Source organism: Phocoena sinus, chromosome 5 (assembly GCF_008692025.1).
Source record: "Phocoena sinus isolate mPhoSin1 chromosome 5, mPhoSin1.pri, whole genome shotgun sequence".
In the NCBI taxonomy this organism is placed as follows: Eukaryota; Metazoa; Chordata; class Mammalia; order Artiodactyla; family Phocoenidae; genus Phocoena; species Phocoena sinus.
The window spans coordinates 98,722,006-98,747,125 of record NC_045767.1 but is presented as its reverse complement, the minus strand read 5'-3'; the positions used below and the strand labels follow the sequence as shown (position 1 = coordinate 98,747,125).

Here is a 25,120-nt window from a genome sequence, read left to right as displayed (position 1 = left end):
AGCTCCTGTGAGCTGTGAAAACAAAGAAGAGAAAGGGAAATCTCTCCCAGCAGCCACAGAAGCAGCGGATTAAAGCTCCACAATCAACTTGATATACCCTGCATCTGTGGAATACCTGAATAGACAAGGAATGATCCCAAATTGAAGAGGTGGAATTTAGGAGCGAAATCTATGATTTTTTTCCCTTTTCCTCTTTTTGTGAAGGTGTACGTGTATGCTCCTGTGTGACATCTAGTCTGTATACTCTAGCTTCCACCATTTGTCCTAGGGCTCTATCCGTCCATGACTTTTTTTTAAAAATTCTTTTTCTTAATAATTAAGTTTAATTGTAATAACTTTATTATACTTTACCTTCGTTCTTTCTTTCTTTCCTTCCTTCCCTCCCTCCTTTAGACAACGAATCACCCCAAATTGAGGAGGTGGTCTCAGGGAGCAGGATTTATGATTTTTCCCCCTTTACCTCTTTTTGTGAAGGTGTATGTGTATGCTTCTGTGTAAGATTTTCTCTGTATAGCTTTGCTTCCAACATTTGTCCTAAGGTTCTATCCGTCCCTTTTTTTTTTTCTAAATATTTTTTAATTCAATAACTATATTATACTTTATTTTATTTTTACTGTATCATCTTTCTTTCTGTCTTTTTTTCCTTCTTTCCCTCCTTCCTTCCTTCCTCCCTCCCTCCCTCCCTCCTTTCTTTCCTTCTTTGCTTCTTTCTTCCTTCCTTCCTTTCCTCCTTTCCTTCTTTCTTTCCTCATACTTCTACTAATTCTCTCTACTTTTTCTCCCTTTTATTCTGAGCCGTGTGGATGAAAGGCTCTTGGTGCTCCAGCCAGGAGTCAGGGCTCTGCCTCCGAGGTAGGAGAGCCAACTTCAGGTCACTGGTCAACAAGAGACCTCCCAGCTCCACATAATATTAAACAGCGGAAATCTCCCAGAGACCTCCATCTTAACACCAGCACCCAGCTTCACTCAACGACCAGCAAGCCACAGTGCTGGACAACCTATGCCAAACAACTAGCAAAACAGGAACACAACCCCACCCATTAGCAGAGAGGCTGCCTAAAATCATAATAAGGCCACAGACACCCCAAAACACACCACCAGACGTGAACCTGCCCACTAGAGAGACAAGATCCAGCCTCATCCAGCACAACACAGGCACTAGTCCCCTCCACCAGGAAGCCTACACAACCCACTGAAACAACCTTAGCCACTGGAGACAGACATCAAAAACAACGGGAACTACGAACCTGCAGCCTGCAAAAAGGAGACCCCAAACACAGTAAGATAAGCAAAATGAGAAGACAGAAAAACACACAGCAGATGAAGGAGCAAGATAAAAACCCACCAGACCTAACAAATGAAGAGGAAATAGGCAATCTACCTGAAAAAGAATTCAGAATAATGATAGTAAGGATGATCCGAAATCTTGGAAGTAGAATGGACAAAATGCAAGAAACAGTTAACAAGGACCTACAAGAACTAAAGATGAAACAAGCAACAATGAACAATGCAATAAATGAAATTAAAATCACTCTAGATAGGATCAATAGCAGAATAACTGAGGCAGAAGAACGGATAAGTGACCTGGAAGATAAAGTAGTGGAAATAACTACTGCAGAGCAGAATAAAGAAAAAAGAATGAAAAGAACTGAGGACAGTCTCAGAGACCTCTGGGACAACATGAAACGCACCAACATTCGAATTATAGGGGTTCCAGAAGAAGAAGAAAGAAAGAAAGGGACTGAGAAAATATTTGAAGAGATTATAGTTGAAAACTTCCCTAATATGGGAAAGGAAATAGTTAATCAAGTCCAGGAAGCACAGAGGGTCCCATACAGGATAAATACAAGGAGAAACACGCCAAGACACATATTAATCAAACTGTCAAAAATTAAATACAAAGAAAGCATATTAAAAGCAGCAAGGGAAAAACAACAAATAACACACAAGGGAATCCCCATAAGGTTAACAGCGGACCTCTCAGCAGAAACCCTACAAGCCAGAAGGGAGTGGCAGGACATACTGAAAGTGATGAAGGAGAATAGCCTGAAACCAAGACTACTCTACCCAGCAAGGATCTCATTCACATTTGATGGAGAAATTAAAACCTTTACAGACAAGCAAAAGCTGAGAGAGTTCAGCACCACCAAACCAGCTTTACAACAAATGCTAAAGGAACTTCTCTAGACACGAAACACAAGAGAAGGAAATGACCTATAGTAGCGAACCCAAAACAATATATAAAATGGAAATAGGAACATACATATCAATAATTACCTTAAATGTAAATGGACTAAATGCTCCCACCAAAAGACACAGATTGGCTGAATGGATACAAAAACAAGACCCTTATATATGCTGTCTACAAGAGACCCACTTCAGAACTAGAGACACATACAGACTGAAAGTAAGGGGATGGAAAAAGATATTCCATGCAAATGGAAACCAAAAGAAAGCTGGAGTAGCAATTCTCATATCAGACAAAATAGACTTTAAAATAAGGACTATTAAAAGGGACAAAGAAGGACACTACATAATGATCAAGGGATCGATCCAAGAAGAAGATATAACAATTGTAAATATTTATGCACCCAACATAGGAGCACCTCAATACATAAGGCAAATACTAACAACCATAAAAGGGGAGATCAACAGTAACACATTCATAGTAGGGGACTTTAACACCCCACTTTCACCCATGGACAGATCATCCAAAATGAAAATAAATAAGGAAACACAAGGTTTAAATGATACATTAAACAAGATGGACTTAATTGATATTTATAGGACATTCCATCCAAAAACAACAGAATACACATTTTTCTCAAGTGCTCATGGAACATTCTCCAGGATAGATCATATCTTGGGTCACAAATCAAGCCTTGGTAAATTTAAGAAAACTGAAATTGTATCAAGTATCTTTTCCGACCACAACGCCATGAGACTAGATATCAATTACAGGAAAAGATCTGTAAAAAATACAAACACATGGAGGCTAAACAATACACTACTTAATAATGAAGTGATCACTGAAGAAATCAAAGAGGAAATAAAAAAATACCTAGAAACAAATGACAATGGAGACACAACGACCCAAAACCTATGGGATGCAGCAAAAGCAGTTCTAAGGGGGAAGTTTATAGCAATACAAGCCCACCTTAAGAAGCAGGAAACATCTCGAATAAACAACCTAACCTTGCACCTCAAGCAATTAGAGAAAGAAGAACAAAAAAACCCCAAAGCTAGCAGAAGGAAAGAAATCATAAAAATCAGATCAGAAATAAATGAAAAAGAAATGAAGGAAACAATAGCAAAGATCAATAAAACTAAAAGCTGGTTCTTTGAGAAGATAAACAAAATAGATAAACCACTAGCCAGACTCATCAAGAAAAAAAGGGAGAAGACTCAAATCAATAGAATTAGAAATGAAAAAGGAGAAGTAACAACTGACACTGCAGAAATAAAAAAAATCATGAGAGATTACTACAAGCAACTCTATGCCAATAAAATGGACAATCTGGAAGAAATGGACAAATTCTTAGAAATGCACAACCTGCCAAGACTGAATCAGGAAGAAACAGAAAATATTAACAGACCAATCACAAGCACTGAAATTGAAACTGTGATTAAAAACCTTCCAACAAACAAAAGCCCAGGACCAGATGGCTTCACAGGTGAATTCTATCAAACGTTTAGAGAAGAGCTAACACCTATCCTTCTCAAACTCTTCCAAAATATAGCAGAGGGAGGAACACTCCCAAATTCCTTCTACGAAGCCACCATCACCTTGATACCAAAACCAGACAAGGATGTCACAAAGAAAGAAAACTACAGGCCAATATCACTGATGAACATAGATGCAAAAATCCTCAACAAAATACTAGCAAACAGAATCCAACAGCACATTAAAAGGATCATACACCATGATCAAGTGGGGTTTATTCCAGGAATGCAAGGATTCTTCAATATACGCAAATCTATCAATGTGATAAACCATATTAACAAATTGAAGGAGAAAAACCATATGATCATCTCAATAGATGCAGAGAAAGCTTTCGACAAAATTCAACACCCATTTATGATAAAAACCCTCCAGAAAGTAGGCATAGAGGGAACTTTCCTAAACATAATAAAAGCCATATATGACAAGCCCACAGCAAACATCATCCTCAATGGTGAAAAACTGAAAGCATTTCCACTAAAATCAGGAACAAGACAAGGTTGCCCACTCTCACCACTCTTATTCAACATAGTTTTGGAAGTTTTAGCCACAGCAATCAGAGAAGAAAAGGAAATAAAAGGAATCCAAATCGGAAAAGAAGAAGTAAAGCTGTCACTGTTTGCAGATGACATGATACTATACATAGAGAATCCTAAAGATGCTACCAGAAAACTACTAGAGCTAATCAATGAATTTGGTAAAGTAGCAGGATACAAAATTAATGCACAGAAATCTCTGGCATTCCTATATACTAATGATGAAAAATCTGAAAGTGAAATCAAGAAAACACTCCCATTTACCATTGCAACAAAAAGAATAAAATATCTAGGAATAAACCTACCTAAGGGTACGAAAGACCTGTATGCAGAAAATTATAAGACACTGATGAAAGAAATTAAAGATGATACAAATAGATGGAGAGATATACCATGTTCTTGGATGGGAAGAATCAACATTGTGAAAATGACTCTACTACCCAAAGCAATCTACAGATTCAATGCAATCCCTATCAAACTACCACTGGCATTTTTCACAGAACTAGAACAAAAAATTTCGCAATTTGTATGGAAACACAAAAGACCCCGAATAGCCAAAGCAATCTTGAGAACGAAAAAAGGAGCTGGAGGAATAAGGCTCCCTGACTTCAGACTATATTACAAAGCAACAGTAATCAAGACAGTATGGTACTGGCACAAAAACAGAAAGATAGATCAGTGGAACAGGATAGAAAGCCCAGAGATAAACCCACGCACATATGGACACCTTATCTTTGATAAAGGAGGCAGGAATGTACAGTGGAGAAAGGACAGCCTCTTCAATAAATGGTGCTGGGAAAACTGGACAGGTACATGTAAAAGTATGAGATTAGATCACTCCCTAACACCATACACAAAAATAAGCTCAAAATGGATTAAAGACCTAAATGTAAGGCCAGAAACTATCAAACTCTTAGAAGAAAACATAGGAAGAACACTCTATGACATAAATCACAGCAAGATCCTTTCTGACCCACCTCCTAGAGTAATGGAAATAAAAACAAAAATAAACAAATGGGACCTAATGAAACTTCAAAGCTTTTGCACAGCAAAGGAAACCATAACCAAGACCAAAAGACAACCCTCAGAATGGGAGAAAACATTTGCAAATGAAGCAACTGACAAAGGATTAATCTCCAAAATTTACAAGCAGCTCATGCAGCTCAATAACAAAAATACAAACAACCCCATCCAAAAATGGGCAGAAGACCTAAATAGACATTTCTCCAAAGAAGATATACAGAATGCCAACAAACACATGAAAGAATGCTCAACATCATTAATCATTAGAGAAATGCAAATCAAAACTACAATGAGATATCATCTCACACCAGTCAGAATGGCCATCATCAAAAAATCAAGAAACAATAAATGCTGGAGAGGGTGTGGAGAAAAGGGGACACTCTTGCACTGCTGGTGGGAATGTGAATTGGTTCAGCCACTGTGGAGAACAGTATGGAGGTTCCTTAAAAAACTACAAATAGAATTACCATATGACCCAGCAATCCCACTACTTGGCATATACCCTGAGAAAACCAAAATTCAAAGAGAGTCATGTACCAAAATGTTCATTGCAGCTCTATTTACAATAGCCAGGACATGGAAACAACCTAAGCGCCCATCATCGGATGAATGGATAAAGAAGATGTGGCACATATACACAATGGAATAGTTACTCAGCCTTAAAAAGAAATGAAATTGAGCTATTTGTAATGAGATGGATAGACCTAGAATCTGTCATACAGAGTGAAGTAAGTCAGAAAGAAAAAGACAAATACCGTATGCTAACACATATATATGGAATTTAAGGGAAAAAAATGTCATGAAGAACCTAGGGGTAAGATAGGAATAAAGACGCAGACCTACTGGAGAACGGACTTAAGGATATGGGGAGGGGGAAGGGTGAGTTTTGACAGGGCGAGAGAGAGTCATGGACATATACACACTAACAAACGTAGTAAGGTAGATAGCTGGGGGGAAGCAGCCACAAGGCACAGGGATATTAGCTCGGTGCTTTGTGACAGCCTGGAAGGGTGGGATGGGGAGAGTGGGAGGGAGGGAGACGCAAGAGGGAAGACATATGGGAACATATGTATATGTATAGCTGATTCACTTTGTTGTAAATCAGAAACTAACACACCATTGTAAAGCAATTATACCCCAATAAAGATGTTTAAAAAAAAAATAAAAAAATAAAAAATAAAAAATAAATAAATAAATAAAAATAAGCCTAACAAAGATAAATTAAGGTAATATTAGTGTTGTGACTTTTAAAGTTAATAATTGTTTTGCATATTTTCTTTCTCTCTGAAGTCTGCCTCACACTAAGCAAGTGTAGAATAAAGTTTTATTACTGAACTCAGAGGGTAATTACTGTGTCCTGTCTACTATCACCTTATTGTCTATTTCATCAGAGAGAGCAGAAAAGAAGCTTATATCGGTATTCAGAGGAGAATAGTTAACAAGCAATTAAAGGGTTTTACTACTGATTTAATATTTGACTTAGAACTAAGATGAAAAGCAGGAAAGTAAGATGAGACTATGACAATCTCCAAAGTCAAAGTGTTCTCTGCACATGGTAGAGGGTCAATAAATATTTATTTTAAAAAAAAAGTTGGCTGAGTAAACTACTGTGAATCACTAATTTCAGCCTGTATTCAGTTAGTCAGCATTTCTTTTTAAAGTCCTAAACGTAGTCCCTTTTTCCAATGACTACCGTCTTCCAGGGGACGTAGGGACTGTGGGACAGAAAAACTAGCAAGACTTTTCTCAGGTACAAGGAATGTTAATAGGAGACCTTAAGTAATCACTGTGTAATAACATGCCCAGTTCTCTTACAGAAGAATGCTGAATCTGCTAAAATAAAATCTATCTCTCTCCAAAGTACCAGAAACAAATGAATCCACCATGTACTCTCCTGCATTCAAGAAGTCTGTGTGCCCTTTTGTGAGGGATAGTGGCATGTGCCACTCTTTTACATCTTACCTAATACTTTAAACAACCAAAAGAAGCCATTAGTTTCCTCTGCTTTGGGTTGATGATTTTCTAATACTGACAAGATAGCTGATTTACAAGCTAGCTTAGGTCTTATTTACCTGTGATATATATATATATATATATATATATATATATATATATATATATATATATGTGGTTCTAATACTACTGTCATCAGAATCACTTAGGGTAGATATTTGAAAATGCAGATTCCCAACCGTAGCCCAGACCTTCTGATATAGATTTGCCAGGAAACAGGGCCCAGGGATCTACATTTTTAACAAACTCCCCAGGTGATCCTTATGCACAGCAAAGTTTAAGAACCCCTGATGCAAAGATTGGTACCACAGCTACATTTCACCCTTCCACAATGTATTCCCCAGTTTTTCCACTTCTTTTTTACAACCTGCATAGCATATGTAAATGCAATTATCTGAATGCTGCTTAGCTTATAACTTTAGCACTCACATTCACTGTTTTATGCTTTGATGGTGTCAAAAAAACAAAGTAATCGGGTAACCTACCTCAAGAATATCTCCCTCTGTAGAATGACCAAATAACAGTTTCTGTGCCTCTACACTCCCTGAAGAATAGATATACACCTTCATTCCAGCCTCTCTCCATTTCCTGACTGCTGGAACCACATCTTCAAAGAACCTAGAGGGAAGACCACCAAGTTGAAATGAAGGAACATGTTATCCAGCCAAATGAAAACCAGTCAAATAGCTGCCACAAGTTTCTCTATTTGTGTCCAAATGGTGGCCAGGAAAAGCACCTCCATGAGACTGTGAACTCCTGCAGATCTAATGAGCGTGTCCCCAGAGTTCCAGCGTCACAGTAGATTAGAAGCAGTAATTTAGGTCGAGGGGAGAAGAGTTTTTGACAGACAGCCACACTAAGGACAGTAAAAAGTGATTACAGAAAAAGAGATAAAATAAGAAAGGAATTTTTTTTTAATTGAAGTATAGTTGATTTACAATGTTGTGTTAGTTTCTGGTGTATAGGAAAGTGATTCAGTCATATATATATATATATATATATATATATATATATATATATACTTTTTCAGATTCTTTTCCATTATAGTTTATCACAAGATACTGAATACAGTTCCCTGAGAAAGGGATTTTTTGAATTGCCAAGAAATTCAAAAAAGCAAACAATAATACTAGTGTACTGTTGTGTGCCTTTGATATAATTCATGACGAGAAAAGGTTCAATTATGTCCGGTGTGCCTTAAGAGAGCATGGAAATGCTTTTAGGAAGATCTACACCCAAACAATTAAAAAAATGTTTGGAGGCTCAAAGCTATTAATCTTTGATTAGCTAGAAAACAGAACTACGTTTCTTGAGAACTAAGAAAACCTTAGGTTTTACTATACAGAAAAAAAATTATGTGACAAAGCAGTTAACAGACATGTACCATTTCACATTAGCTAATCAGCAATGATTCCTGACAGTCTTGTTCACCAACTCTACAGTGGACAACATCACAGGAGATGGGTGAAAAGTACAAGAAACTTGGGATGTGGAACCAGTCATCTATAAAAGATTAACTGGAAAATGTCAGAGAAGTCTTCTACTGGATGAAACAACATTGAACAAAATGAAGAAAAGGGATTAACTACTAGTTCAAAACAAGCAGTAATTGTTACTTTGTATGTTACTTTGCACTCAGAGACAGGATTAGTCCATGTTGAATTTGCAGATTGTTATCGCTCCAAAGCAGGGCTTAGAAGTCAAAGATGATTTATTTCAAGTTCTTGGTTTTATAATTAAGGAACTAAAACCAGGAGAAGGATGGGCTAACTCCTGTGAGCATCATCTCCTGACTCCAATACTTTGAGTGCTTTACCAAGTGAACTAACTGATATTTATTTCCACATCACTGGCTTATCCTGAAATTCTAAAGCATCCTTAAAAGGTGGAAGTTCCTTGTAAAGTACATAAGGAATGGCATCTCAGTTGACAGAAAAACAAAAGAAATATAGGCAGCTAGTAACAGTCTTGGATCTTAGGGTTTACATCAGGCAATGCCCTGAAATCCTTAGTGGCAGCAACTTATTAAGATTTCTTAATATAGCAACATAGGACTCACGAGTCTCCTTCAGCAGGAGTGCTCTTAGGAACCCCACAATCAAGACTCCGAGGTCTGGAAGTTGCTGTAAGAGCACAGAACAGAGTGGCACCGCTGACACTGAGTAACCCCACAGTGATGGGGTGCATAATTTTATAGCATTCTTACTTCTCTAACAGAGCAGAAAGCAGGTAATCTAACTTTCAATCCTGGGAAGCAGCCCAACAGTGCTGTCAATCATACACTAAGGATCAGATATGACTTAGTTCAAGGAAGTTGCCATTTTCTAAGAAGCTGGTTTTTTTGTGTGTGGGGTTTTTTTTTTCTTTTTTAATTGGAGTATAGTTGATTTACATCTAGGAAGCTGTTTTAGACTTGAGTTAAAAGTCTCCAACCATCACACAAAGCCAGACACGGGCCTGGGGGATTTATCTGGGTGAAATGCTTTATCCCAGCTTTGAAAAAACAAAACAAAATAAAACACTCACTTGTTGGAATAAAAAGAATGTTGATTTTATCTACTTTGCAAATCATGCAACTTACACTGGAGAGAGAGGACTAGTGGAAAATGTATTTGCTTTGGTGGCTAGTGAAGTGTTTAGAGTCACTTGAGGAGCTACATACTCTGCTTTCATGCTCCCAGCTTTGAATGCCGCCCTCCACATGTGGCCCTGCAGCTGTTTCAGCGCCGTGGTCTTCCGGTCCAGAGACATCTGCCAGCACACGTTATCTACCACGGCCTGGATCATCCGCTGCAGGTCATCTGCCCCATTCCCGGATGCTGCTGGGATCGGAACAGCCCCATCCAGGTGGGAGTCCTCTTCAGCCTTTAAATCATAAACAACAAAAAATTTCTTACTCATTTTTAAAAAGATCCCTTAAATGATACCTGAAAACTAGCAGACCAACTTTCTCCAACCACCATTAGCTCCAAGTCCTGTTAAAATTAAAGTATCCTACGCTTTGGGACTGATATGAATGATTCCTAAAAAAAACTGGATTATAATTAATAAATTTACCTTTCCTGTATCACTAAAGCTGAAACTTAAACCAAGAGGCATGGTGTGTGTGAGAAAAGAGATAGCACAAAATGATAAAATGTTATAATAAGACCTGGTTTGTTGATTCACTTACTAGGATCAACAAACCAGGACGTCAATTAAATCAGATCATTTCCTCTGCACTATAACTAACTGAGAAAGAAATAAAGAAAATCTCAGTGAAATTAGTTTATGCCTGGAATTCAATGAAAAGAAACTAGTGAAGCAATGTCTGGGTTGGTTTACATTCAGTCTCCTGCAATCTCCCACATCTTGCAAAACCTTAATAGCTATTTAGAAGCTGTTTAGCCTATGACAATGCGTATGTCCAATCCCTAAAGACTCAATGATTTATTTATATGCTACAATGAGGGATTATGTATGTATGTTTCAACAACAGGAGTTGAGACAACAAAAAAAAGGTAAAGAAGGGAGTGTTTCAGACTAACCCTGAGTTATCTAGAAAATTCAACAAACCCAAATGCCCCATGCCTCAAAGGATGTGACTCTCTTTCCAATCCTAACTTCTAACATTATAGAATTTACAGAAAGCCTTCCACATTGTCCAACGTAGAAAATTAACTCAGAAAAGCCAGAGAGTTAGCTCTGCATAGCATGTAAGACCTTTGCCAACGAAGCAATTTTAATAAGAAAAACAACAGATCGGGAGTTCCACAGCACACGATGTGGAAGGAGAAAGACTGAAAACTGGGGAGGGATCAAAGTAGAACAAAGTACATGTAACGAAGGCCAAGGCAGGTATGAAGGCTGGGCTGAATGTGAGCTGGGGAGAGAGGTATGTGAGGGCCCAGGAACTCTGTGGAGGGGAAGCAGGGGCTCATGCCATGAGGAGAAGAGAGTGGAGAATGAGGTGATGAGGTGTTATCACTTGGAGACATTAATGAAAAATGTGATCAGATGGCACAAGACCCTTTTGCATTCCACCCAGAAATGACTTAGATTTATAAATACATGATATCTTATGCAACTGAAATAGCTCCAGAAAGAGGCAATTGTAGAGACAACAAACTGCCATTGATGTCATTATATCTGGCCTTTTAATTAGGTACTGTGAATTCCTAAGCAGGCAAGTCACTACAACGTCCGTGCCCTGTGAATCCAGAGCACTTATTTTAAAATATGCTCGGAGAATATTCTAAGTCTTTAGGCATCCTCAGTTCTAACACCCTTTGGAATGTAGAAGCAATGGAATAGAAATATCCCAACCTGTTTCCTCAAAAGATTGATATCCTGCTGGCACTCCTCTTCTTCCCAATGTGTCTGCAGATACTCTTTAACATTTTCTTTGATGTAAGGAAATAAAATGTCCTGGATAAAAGTGCAAAAGAAAACAACAAGAATTAGCTTTAGTGGTTTGCATGAGATCAAGTTCTTCAACAATCTCACCTTAGCTAATTCTAGCAAATAAGACAATGAAAATTTCATTGAAAATATGAAAATTGGTGCTCCGGATATAGGAGTCAGACGGAGACTGAGAAACAAACGAACTAGATCGAGAGTCAGCACCTACAGCCTGTGGGCTAAATCCAATCTTCTCCCATTTTTGTAAATGAAGTTTTATTGGAATGTGTCCACACTCATTTGTTTACAGGGTGTCTATGGCCACTTTGGGGCCACAGTGCAGAGCTGAGTACTGGTAACCAAGACCATATAGCCCTCAAAGTCTCAACATTTAGTATTCAGTCCTTTACAGAAAAAGTTTGCTGACTCAAACCAGATGGCTAGACTATATATCCTTGAGGGTAGGGATCAAGTATACTCTGCTCACAGCTACATCCCCATTGCACACCACAGTACTTGGGACATGCACATAACTCAAATATCTTGTGACAGAATGATGTCCACGTATGACGAATGTTTTTGTTGTTGTTGTTTCTTAAATTAATTAATTTCTTTATTTTTGGCTGTGTAGGGTCTTCGCTGCTGCGTGTGGGCTTTCTCTAGTTGCGGTGACCGGGGGCTACTCTTCGTTGCAGTGTGCAGGCTTCTTATTCTGGTGGTTTCTCTTGCTGCAGAGCACGGGCTCTAGGTGCACAGGCTTCAGTAGTTGTGGCATGCGGGCTCAGTAGTTGTGGCTCACAGGATCTAGAGCACAGGCTCAGTAGTTGTAGCACATGGGCTTCGTTGCTCAGTGGCATGTGGGATCTTCCTGGACCAGGGCTCAAACCTGTGTCCCCTGCATTGGCAGGTGGATTCTTAACCACTGAGCCACCAGGGAAGTCCACAAATGTTTTTAAAAAACACCAGATCACGATGATTCTTTCTTGGAAATCAGAATACCTACAGAATTACCCTATGTATTCTGATGTGCAAAACAATTCAGAAATAAATAAGCTGTCAGTAGTCCATGCATTGGGAACATGATTTTTCTTAGGTCAAAATTTTTACATCTACTTGCAATTGTAGTGTATGTATCTTTTCAAATCCAATTTGACACATTCAGGAAAATATTAGTGTCTACTATATACTAAGATATGCTACTGCGGCATGGAGAAGGGGATTGAAAAGATAAACAAGTCACAATTCCTTTTCTCAATAAGCTTCTGAAGAATCTAGTGGGGGGGATGGGGGATGGAAGGTAAACAGAGAATTGTAACGTGGTGCAATGGGTGAGACAGAGTATGAGCAGAATGCTGCACAGATCCGGGGTGTAATGGCCCTGCAACAGTCTTAGCAATAATCAGTCTGAAAAAACAGAAAATAAATATATGCTCTGAATAGAGACAACAGGTATACAATTCAGAGAAGGACTTACATTTTAAGGGAAAGTCTATAATCAAGTGGAATCCAAGAAGTCTGTTTATTTAAATTGATTCACTCATTTATTTATTTAAATATGCACCAAATGCCCAGAACAGGGCAGGCTTTTGTGGCAAGGGCTGAGGATATAATTGCGCGCAAAACCCATACATGATCCCTAATCTCAAGGAGCCAAGTAGCAGAAACAGACATTAAAGTTAAGGTGGTACTTTAATAAATGGTACAGATGAGAGGTACATAGTACTACTAGGGCATAATAGGAAAGTTTGACCTAGTGAGGGAGGTCAGGGAAGGCTTTGCTGGAGAAGTGACAACAGAACTGAGATCTAAAGCAATGATTCTGAAAGTGAGATTCAGGACCCCTGAGGTCCTGAGACCCTTTTAGAAGGCTCCACGAGGTCAAACTATTTTCAAAAAAATACTAAGATGTTATTTGCCTTTTTCACTTTCATTCTTTCAGGAGTGTACAATAGTTTTCCAGAGGCTACACAGGTGTGATATCACAACAGACCCAATGCAGATATGAGAATCCAGCTATCTTCCTAGCCCGTTTATAAAATGTAAAACAATGTCTAAAACAGTCTTCTAACCATGTTTTCCAAAACAAACAAAATATTCTTCATAAAAATATATTATTTATTAAAGTTAACAAATAGGGTTTATTGTTTAAAATGAATAAATATTTTTAAATTTCTCAGTTTTAATTGCTAATATGGTAAATGTTGATCAGTATAACCCATATAGGACTTTCCTGGTGGCACAGTGGTTAAAAACCTGCCTGCCAATGCAGGGGACACGGGTTCGAGCCCTGGTCCAGGAAGATACCACATGCCGCGGAGCAACTAAGCCTGCGCGCCACGACTACTGAGCCTGCACTCTAGGGCCCGCGAGCCACAACTACTGAGCTCGCGTGCCACAATTACTGAAGCCCTCATGCCTAGAGCCCGAGCTCCGCAACAAGAGAAGCCACTGAAATGAGAAGCCTGCACACTGTAACGAAGAGTAGCCCCCGCTCGCCGCAATTAGAGAAAGCCTGTGTGCAGCGATGAAGACCCAACGCAGCCATAAATAAATAAATTTATTTAAAAAAAAAAATATATATATATAACCCACATAAACAAAAGTTCTTTGGGTCCTCAGAAATTTTTAAGCGTGTAAAGGAATCCTGAGAATAAGAAGTCTGAGAACCACCAAAGGTGGATAGGACTAACCTGGAGAAGACTAGAGGAGAGAATGTAACACACAGAGAGAACAGTGTGGGTAGGGAAAGACTCCCGTAGTGTGCAAAAGGCCCTGGAGACAAGCAATCCTCTTCCCTGCAGAGAGGGCTCACTAAATGTAAAAATAAGAATGGGCTCCAATTCACTAAGCGCCAGCATGTGCTACTGCAGGGTCATTTGTGACAAACGGCACACCCGGCTTCTTCTGATTAGTACTAACCAGTAGCAGCCCACCACCCAGCTTTGTGCTGAAAACCACTGATCTGTGTCTTCTCCCTCTCTTCCCTTTCTGCTTCCTCCTTATTACAAGCTTCTGCATCATGAGATTTCCTTAACTACTGCTACAATAGAGTGAACAAGGGCAAAAAGAGAAGAAAGAAGCTGGCAGAGGGGAGGGGGTGGGGGGATGGGCAAAGTAGGTGAAGAGGTACAAACTTCCAGTTATAAAATAAATAAGGCATAGGGATGCAATGTACAGCATAGGGAATATAGTCAATAATACTGTAATAACTTTGTATGGTAACAGATGGAAACTAGACTTATCCTTATTTTGTAGTGTATAAAAATATCAAATCACTATGTTGTATACCTGAAACTAATTTAATATTGTAAGTCAGCGATTCTTCAATTAAAAAAAAAAAAAAGAGGAAGCTGACAGAAAACTTTTTATTTTATTTCCTGCTAACAGGCCTGGGGGATGACATGGTTAGGACATAGTTAATAGATCATCATGAATAAAACCATGTTTTTTAGTGTGCATAGAATTTCCCTGACTGGAACAAAGTCTTGGCTCCATAATTAGAATTTTTTAACACTTCAGAAGACCCAATTCTAAGTTCAACTTAAATTGCACTCCCAAATGAAAATATACAACACAAGAAAGTTATTTTGGATTTTTTTTTAATGGTAGGACTGAAGTGTTTACCTCTCTTCACAATACGTTTTTCAAATTTCACCTTCCCTAGTAAAAATAAAGAAGCCGTTCAAGCTTCCCTGGTGGCACAGTGGTTGAGAGCCCGCCTGCTGATGCAGGGGACACCGGTTCGTGCCACGGTCTGGGAAGATCCCACATGCCGCGGAGAGGCTGGGCCCGTGGGCCATGACCGCTGAGCCTGCGTGTCCAGAGCCTGTGCTCCGCAATGGGAGAGGCCACAACAGTGAGAGGCCCGCGTACCAAAAAAAAAAAGAAGCCATTCAATTTTGCTTGTTCTCATGGTGCATTCCAGTAAGTAATGGATCACTCAGCAGATTCAGAACAGTGTGATCAGGCAAAATTTTCAGCATACTTGACACAAACGCTTTGTTTAAGCTCCATAAAATCTCATTTTTGATCTTAAAGAAGGAAAATGAAGAGCCAAGATTGACAGCTTTCCTTTTCTGCAAGAGATTCCTTTTACTGGGCTGATATACTTCTGATTTTCTTGAAATACTCTGTTTTCTCAGCATGCCCCTCCTCATTCCTTGCTTTCTCCCACTTAGCATCTCTCCTGCACTCATGCACTGTGGCAGGACTGCAAACCCACCCCCACTTGAGAGTGCTATCTGAGAAGATGCAGCAGAACCGAAGGCGCACATACACAGCGCTTCTTCTCCTAGGCAGACACACATGTGCAGAGAAGTAAAAAAAAGTTTACTGTCCCACTGGGTATGCTGCAAAATAATTGGAAACAACCTAAATCGTCATCAGCTAGAGAATAAACGGGTATATTCATACTCTAAAACATTACATAGCAGTTAAAAATGAATGTACTAAAATTGTATTTATCAACATGAATATAAACTAACATATGAATAAAAGTCTAATACAAAATGGGATGTGCTAAGGGCCTCGGTTATAGCTGCAATGTTCTATTTCTTTAAGATCTGAAACAAACATAATATGAAGGTTTAATTAGCTTTGTGGTCGGTGCATAGTCATTAATCTTTATCCTTGCTTGTTTTAAATGGGTTACAATTAAAAAACAAACAAGCCACCGTTGATCCCTCGTCCTACACCTTTCTCATTTGGTCCTTCTCCTCCAGCGCCCAGCCTCCATTACTCCCCAACTCCTAAGCAACTGGAATATTCCCCAGGGAAAACTTTTGGTCAGATTCAGGGCCACCCAGTAACTGAAGAGCTGAAGTACTCAAAAAATTTCTAAACGCATGCAATGCTGTATTATTTACTTTGTGCTTCACAAAGTTGAATTTCCTATATCCAGCTTTATTGGTACCAAGAACAATTCATGAAGAGCCTGTTAATCCTGAGAGCCCAGGTCCTTAATCTCTGTGGAAGAGCAGATAAAGAGTACAGACTACAGGCAGCATGCCAGGCTGGGGTCCTACTTCTGTCTTTTACTAGCTGTGTTCAAGTAACTTATCCTCTTTGAGCCTGTTTTCTCATCTGCTAAACAGCAATGACAATACCAAGCAAAGTCACTGCAGTCATTAGAGATAATCAGATGAAAGCACCCAGTACCTTACCACTAATTATATACTCCAGCACAAACATTTAAACTGGGCAAGGATCACCTTTACCCCAATTTAGTGATAAATAATTGCAGAGAAGTCCCCAGAGGATAAATCACAAAGACAACCAACTCATTCATTCAACATTTACTGAGGACCTATTGAATGCCAGACATTTCTGATAACAGAGTTATAAACCAGAGACCCTCTCCTCAGAGAACTCACAGAAATAAAAGGTCAAGATTTCAAACAATTCTAAACTTTTAGGAAAAGCTTTAGAAATTAGAAATTACTTTAGAACTCCTGGTCATCCAATTTGCCTCTTTCCTCTATCCATAAAACTCCCCTCTGCACTAATACACAAAGGCAGGCAATGAAGCTTGAACTTAGTATAACTGGAATTGGCATGCTAGCTGATCGAACAGTCTATTTTAGTGCAAAAGTGTTACTGCATAACATAAAAGTACATGGGGCAAATAACTAAATTGTGAAGATTTTATCCATTCTTTAAACATACTTATTGAGCATCTATCATGCAAAAAAAATGCCTTCAATTTGCTTATTTTTAAAAGCCAATAATTATATCATAGCCTGATATGTACTACGATACCAGGTAAGAATGCTCTAAAAATAGACTTTTTAAAGTTAGTACTTATTGCTCAAACCTGCCCATTGAAAATTTTCAGGCTTTAAAATTAATTCCAGAAATAACTGTGATGATAAATACTTTAACTTCAGTTATAGTTATAATCCATTTATAGATAATTTCAGAATTCTATAGTATGTAAAAATGCTACAATAAACCTAGGATTCTATAAGCATGTAAATATTTTTAGTTCACCAGTCACCTACGGGGTTGTTACAGTAGTACATATAACAAAAGGCTACAGAACTAAATGAGAGTACTTGTCTTTCAGGGGACTATGATTAAATTCCACTAAATGTTAGATGGGATACTCTGCAAGCAGAAATTTATTATTCTACACAGCTCAACGACAGCATTCTGAAAAAGCTCCATTAGGGCTACAATATTTCTGACGATCTAATTAGAGAAGTTGCCTCATAAATGTTCAGAAGTCCAAATATGGACTTGCTTTATGGTCAAGTGGCTGTTTTAATGAAAATGTCATAGAATCAATAAAAATAAAATTGTTGCTATAATATTTACTCAAGTCTCCTTTGAGGAAAATGGGTAATAAAAAAGTAATGGGTAATACTACTGCTATTTAAAGAAACTATTTTAAAAGGTTTCCAAAGGAACCACACAGTGCAAATGATTTATAGTATTTGAGAACTTAATATTTTTCCAGCCAGAAAATTAAACAACACAAAGGCAATATTGGTGGGCTATTATTTCTGTATTAATCTCAGAGGATAAAAAGCAAAGGAACAGACTTCCCTGGCGGCACAGCGGTTAAGAATCCGCCTGCCAAAATAAAAAGAAAAAAAGAATCCGCCTGCCAATGCAGGGGACATGGGTTCAATCCCTAGTCCGGAAAGATCCCACATGCCACGGAGCAACAAAGCCAGTGAGCCGCAACTACTGAGCCCACGCACCACAACTACTGAAGCCAGTGTGCCTAGAGCCTGTGCTCCACAACAAGAGAAGCCACCGCAATGGCCCATGCTCGCCGCAACTAGAGAAAGCCTGCACGCAGGAGCGAAGACCCAACACAGCCAAAAATTAATTATTTTTTTTAAAAAGCAAAGGAAAATCAAGTAGCTTGATGGATCTTAAGAACAAATCACAATTCTTGGACTTCCCTGGTGGTGCAGTGGTTAAGACTCCATGCTCCTGATTCAGGGCATCCAGGTTCGATCCCAGGTTGGGGCACTAAGATCCCATGCACCGCAACTAAGCCCGCACGCCGCAACGAAGACCCAGCGCAGCCAAAATTAATTAATTAATTTAAAAAAAATCACATTCTCTAAATAAGAAATAAAAAATAGAGCATAATCGTATTTTCAGAAATGTCTAACATAAAATCTAAGAGAATATGGACATAAAGGTTTACAAAGGTTTTCTCTGGGTCATGAGATACCTAGGGGAAACCCCCCCTTTTTTTTGACATATTTATTTCTACAATGAAAGTGTATAGTCTTTTTTTTTTAAGATTTAAAAAAAATTTTTTTTGGAGTATAGTTGATTTACAGTGTTGTGTTGGTTTCTCCTGTACAGCAAAGTGAATCAGTTATACATATACATATAACCACTTTTTTTAAGATTCTTTTCCCATATAGGTCATTACAGAGTATTGAGTAGAGTCCCCTGTGTTATACAATAGGTCCTTATTACTTATCTACTTTATGTATAGTAGTGTGTATATGTCAATCTCAATCTTGCAATTTATCCCTTCCCCACTTTCCCCCGCTGGTAACCATAAGTTTGTTTTCTACATCTGTAACTCTATTTCTGTTTTGTAAATAAGTTCATTTGTATCATTTTTTAGATTCCACATATAAGTGATAATTATATGATGTCTTTCTCTTTCTGACTTACTTCACTTAGTATAATCATCTCCAGGTCCATCCATGTTGCTGCAAATGGCATTATTTCATTCTTTTTTATGGTTGGGTAATATTCTATTGCATATATATACCACATCTTCTTTATCCATTCACCTGTTGCTGGACATTTAGGCTGCTTCCATGTCTTGGCTATGGTAAACAGTGCTGCTATGAACACTGGGGTGCATGTATCTTTTCGAAATAGTTTCCTCTGGATATATGCCCAGGAGTGGGATTACTGGATCATATGGTAGTTCTATTTTCAGTTTTTTAAGGAACCTCCATACTGTTCTCTATAATGGTTGTACCAATTTACATTCCCACCATCAGTGTAGGAGGGTTCCCTTTTCTCCACACCTTCTCTAACATTTATTGTTTGTAGACTTCTTTTTTTTCTTTTTCTTGGCTGTGCCACACAGCACGTGGGATCTTAGTTCCCCGACCAGGGATCAAACCCATCCCTCCTGCAGTGGAAGCGCAGGGTCCTAACCACTGGACTGCCAGGGAATGCCCTGTAGACTTTTTGATGATGGCCATTCTGACTGGTGTGAGGTGATACCTCATTGTAGCTCTGATTTGCATTTCTCTGATAATTAATGATGCTGAGCATCTTTTCATGTGCTTTTCTTGGCCATCTATATGTCTTCTTTGGAGAAATGTCTATTTAGATCTTCTGCCCATTTTTTGATTGGGTTGTTTTTTGTTTCTTCTTTTTTTGACATAGAGCTGCATGAGCTGTTTGTATATTTTGGAGATTAATCCCTTGTTGGTAGCTTCATTTGCAAATATTTTCTCCCATTCTGTGGGTTGTTTTTTCATTTTGTTTATGGTTTCCTTTGCTGTGCAGAAGCTTTTAAGTTTAATTAGTATAGTCTTTTCTTAAATTGAGACATAGCTGACATATAACACTATATTAATCTCAGCTGTACAACATATTGGTTCAATATTTGTATGTATTGTGAAATGATCACAATAAGTCTAGTTGACATCAATCACGACACAGTTAAAACAAAGTTTTTCTCTTGTGATGAGAACTTTTAAGATTAACTCTCTTCGCAACCTTCAGATATACAAACACAGTATCATTAACTCTAGTCACTGCATCATATATTACATCTCCGTGACTTATTTGTTTTATAACCGGAAATCTGTACCTGCTTGAACACTTCTAACAATGGAAAATTTACTACTTCTTGGAGTGGCTCATGCCATCCATCAGAGTGCTTCAGCAGTTGTGATATTAGAATTACTCCTTAAATATCCTTCCTGAAGACCATACTAGGAGCTACCAAAAAGAAGTTTCGGTGCTCTGGCTGCTACAAAGGGCCACAGGGGCTCAGAAATTATAACTTTGCTGTCCCTATTTTCAAGGGGTAAGCAGAGACATAACCGTTCCCCTTTGAAAGCTGAAGCGTTTAAGGAATGAACATTAGAGTTCATCATCTGCATTCAAAAAGAACTAAAATGTGTTGCTCATAAGACAAGTGTCTTCTAAATCACATTAAGAAGATTAAACTGTAATTCGGGCTTCCCTGGTGGTGCAGTGGTTGAGAGTCCGCCTGCCGATGCAGGGGACACGGGTTCGTGCCCCGGGCTGGGAAGATCCCACATGCCTTGGAGAGGCTGGGACCGTGAGCCATGGCCGCTGAGCCTGCGCGTCCGGAGCCTGTGCTCCGCAACGGGAGAGGCCACAACAGTGAGAGGCCCGCGTACCACAATAAAAAAAAAAAAAGATTAAACTGTAATTCAAGAAAGGTAAACTATAATCTAATTAATTGCAATGAATCACATCTCACAAAGGAAGGTTATCATTACAAGGGGCTAGTAGTTGGCATAAGGTTTTAAAAAGAAGCACAGAGACAGAAAGAATATCAGTATCTCATGAGCTGCAGAGAGGGAACCCTGACTGGCTCTAGGATGGAGTCCAAGGCCCTATGAGCAGAGAAGACAGGGAAGAAACTGACATTTACTTCCTTGAATCCACCTGTCATCTCTGCAAGGTGACCCCTTTGAATAGATGAAGAAGTTGAGGCTCAAAAAGGTTTCACTCTATACTGAATAGTGTCAACTTCAGAAAATATATATGTAGAACACATATACTGGGACAAAATACACTAAACTGTTGCGCAATTACCGAATGGTTAAGATATGGTGATCTCTATTTTCCTTTTTATATGTTCGTCTTCCAGACTGCATCTTAGTCTATTGTACTTTTTTAATCATGATGCTATTTAAAAGAACAGGCTGATCTAAAAAATCAAAAATCTAAAATCCAATCAAATAAATGTATGTGGTTTGCCTATGGAAAAAAAAAGATCTCTTTAAAGTTCTTATTTATCATTCATATTGTTTAAAAATAATTAAACTTGAAAAAAGCACCTCTTTTTTGGCACGCGGGCCTCTCACTGTTGTGGCCTCTCCCGTTGCGGAGCACAGGCTCCAGACGCGCAGGCTCAGCGGCCATGGCTCACGGGCCCAGCCGCTCCGCGGCATGTGGGATCTTCCCGGACCGGGGCATGAACCCGTGTCCCCTGCATCGGCAGGTGGACTCTCAACCACTGCGCCACCAGGGAAGCCCAAAAGCACCTCTTAGTGTTGTATTAGTTTCTTATGGCTGCTGTAACAAATGACTTCAAACTGTGAGGCTGAAAACAACAGATGTTTATTCTCTTGCAGTTCTGGGGGCCAAAAATCTGAAATCATAATGTTGACAGGGCCTGATTCCCTTCAAAGACTCCAGGAGAGGTTCCATTCCTCGCCACTTCCATTTTCTGGTCTTGTAGCTGCATTGCTCCAATCTCTGACTTTGCGCTCACACTGCCTCCTCCTTCTCTGTGCATCTATCTTCCCTGTGTCTCTTATAGGACACTTGGCATTGAACTTAGGGCTCATCAGATAATCAAGGGTGATTTCTCCATCTCTGTCAATACTCCTTATTTCCAGTAAGTTAACATTCATAGGTTCCAGGGATTAGGAAATGGATATCTTTTGGGGGGCTATCATTCAGCCCACTACAGCTGGCTTATTTTATCATCGTATAATCAATATTGTATTTCCAATTAGGAACATCACCGTTTTTGAAAGCAGATTCTAATAAGACATGACAGATTAAGTGACTATGATGTACATTTGAAGACTGTATAATAATGCCACATGTTTTAATATTGAGGGTGAATGCTAATATGAAGTATGTTACTGGGTTACATTAAATTCCTTGAATGCTGTTTTATTTTAACAGAATATTGCTTGATAAAAGAAAATCATTTTATTGTCCAAAAAAAAAAAAAAAGGTTTCACTGCTGGTACAAAGTAAAGCCAAGACTCAACCCCTGGTCTATTGAATTCTAATGCCTGAACCTATCCAGCTCTGTGGGTGAATGACTTCGGGGAGCACAACTCATTAGGATCACCCAAATCCCTGGATACTGATAATATATTCTCTACAGAAACTTCTAATACCATTTTTCTCAAAGAGATTTGTACTAAAAAGAATGAGAGATTTCGGTTCACCTGGCAGTTCTGTAACAGTTCTACTAAGTAGGAATAATATGAGTAATCGCAGTAATAGTGGGAATAACTGCCAACACTGACTAAGCCCTCACTATTCCAGGCACTCATTCTACAGTCAATCCTTAGTGATCTCATCTAATCCATGATTTTAAATACCATTTGTTGCTGATGACCCTCAAATCCATAGCTTTAGCCTGGACCTCTTCCCTGAACTCCAGACTGATTTTTTCCAGCTGCCTACCCCAGATCTCCACTTGGATGTCTGAAACTCAACTCTTGCTTCTAGCCCTTAACCCTACTCCTCCCACATCTCCCCCATCTCAGTAAGTGGCAGCTCCATCCTGCCGAGATGCTCAGGCCAAAAGCCTCAGAGTCGTGCTTGACTCCTTTTTCTCTCACATGCCACATCCAACCAATTCATCAGCAAATGAGTCAGCCCTACCTACAAAATACATCCAGAATCTTATCACTTCTCACCATCTGCCACTGTTCCCAAGGCACTCCAAATTTACTCAATGAATTGATTAATGAATGGCCTGAATTATGTCATTTCAATCCTCATAATAGCTCTATGAAACGTGCCCTTATTTCCTCCATTTCACAAAGGCACATAAAGGTTAAGTATAAATTAAGAAACTATGGTTATAGTTTATCAAACAGGTCTTTTTTTTTAGTTTGAAGAGTCGGATCCCCAGAACCCGATCATCCCAGGAGAAGGGATCTAATTAGCTTACTGGACCCACACAAGGCCCGGGGCAGGAGTCAGCCAGCCTCTCGGAGCACACCACGTTAGCTGCCAAGCGCCGATCTAACCACGAGCTCCTCTCTCAAGTCCCACCCAGGCCCCGCTGCCAGGATTACCACTAGTTTCCAAACCACATGTGCTAGTCTCTCTCTACTCAGTAAAGGGTATCAGCTCCACACTTTTTAGACTTAAGAAAAGGAACTTGTTAGAAGGTCACATAATGAATCAGTGAAAAGAAAATCAAGTTAAGAAATGAACCACTCACGTACATACCCAGAAGACAAAGAACCCTTTTCTGTATTAAAGAATTCTGTGTTTGTAAAGAAATCCATGCTTCTGAAATGGGAAGGGCCCAATGAGTTTCCAGTAGGGCCTCTGAGGACAGAACTACCAACTTTCCACACAATGCAGAAAAGTGATGGAGAACCAGGTGCAAGAGGGTCAGGGTGGCTTGGCTTCCACCCCTCTTATGACCCCTACCCTAAACCAAAACCAATTTTGAAAATTGAGTCAATAAATGTGAAAATCTAAAGTTTTATACAAAAATAAGCTTTTACTGTAAAAAGAATACTTTTTTTTTAGTGAAGGGGTGACATGGGGTGAGCTGTAAGGATGGAAAATTTTAAGAACCATCAGACAAGGTAGGACTTTTCAGAGCTAAACACAGGATATCCTTTAAAAGTTAATCTGAGCAAGATAAAGGCTTATCTATGTATTTTCAAAACAGGGGTTATTTATTAGAATTGGTACCTTTTTGGGGGTCAATGTGACTGCATTTCTTTCAAGGATCTAAGTGACTTTACTGTATGCATAGGGAAAAAAATCAGGAGGAATGTTCACCAAACTCTTAATGACTATTGCTGGGTGGTAGGAGCAGAAAGGGCATTCATTCTCTACACTATCATCTTCTGAATCTTCTGTAATGTTTGCAATTCATAACAAGTGTGAATTAATTTTTGAGGAAAGATTTTGGGGAAAAAACACTTCCCTCTCTCCTCACATTAACAGATACAAGTTTACACAGAATAACGTATTTAGCTCTTTAAATACTTATATTTAATTGTTAATCAAAATTTTTTTATGGTTTTAAATTTCCATTGTTAACGGACTTCCGTTAACGGAAATTTAAAACCATAAAACCATAAAAACTAAGAGGTTTTAGAAATCTTGGGTCAATGAATATTCTAATGAGAAGTATCACCTTGAGGAAATCTGAAATAGCAGGGATAGCAGAAGTGGGAGAAGCAATACCAGCCCCTCCCAGGTCCATTCTGGAATGCATCATATCGCCATCAACAAGCATTTGCTGAATGCCTCATGTGCAAGTACTATGCCAGGCTCTGCTTTCTGCCCTTAAGGAGCTCTCTCAGCATTGCTGGAAGACAGCACACACAGACACCACCACAAGGCAGCATCTGCTACAGTGGCAAATACATGGCCCTGCAAAGGAGGGAGAGAGAGGATTTTGAAATTCCTGCTTAAACAGAAGTCCTGTGAAAGCAGAAGTAGGTCTTACCTGTGTATTCCCATAACCTAA

At 39.0% G+C, this 25,120-nt stretch overlaps 1 protein-coding gene across 3 annotated transcripts in view; it reads right to left on the bottom strand.

Moving 5' to 3' along the window:
• ENOPH1 (enolase-phosphatase 1) overlaps window positions 1-25,120 on the bottom strand; it is a 43,746-nt gene that overhangs the window by 8,446 nt on the left and 10,180 nt on the right. For all 3 annotated transcript variants that reach the window (XM_032632172.1, XM_032632170.1, XM_032632171.1), the window contains exons 2-4: window positions 11,599-11,700; window positions 9,956-10,158; window positions 7,779-7,911 (exon numbers count right to left, since the gene is read on the bottom strand). In XM_032632172.1, the coding sequence (XP_032488063.1) occupies window positions 7,779-7,911; window positions 9,956-10,080 (258 nt within the window). In that variant the 5' untranslated portion in view covers window positions 10,081-10,158; window positions 11,599-11,700. The remainder of the gene's footprint in view (window positions 1-7,778; window positions 7,912-9,955; window positions 10,159-11,598; window positions 11,701-25,120) is intronic.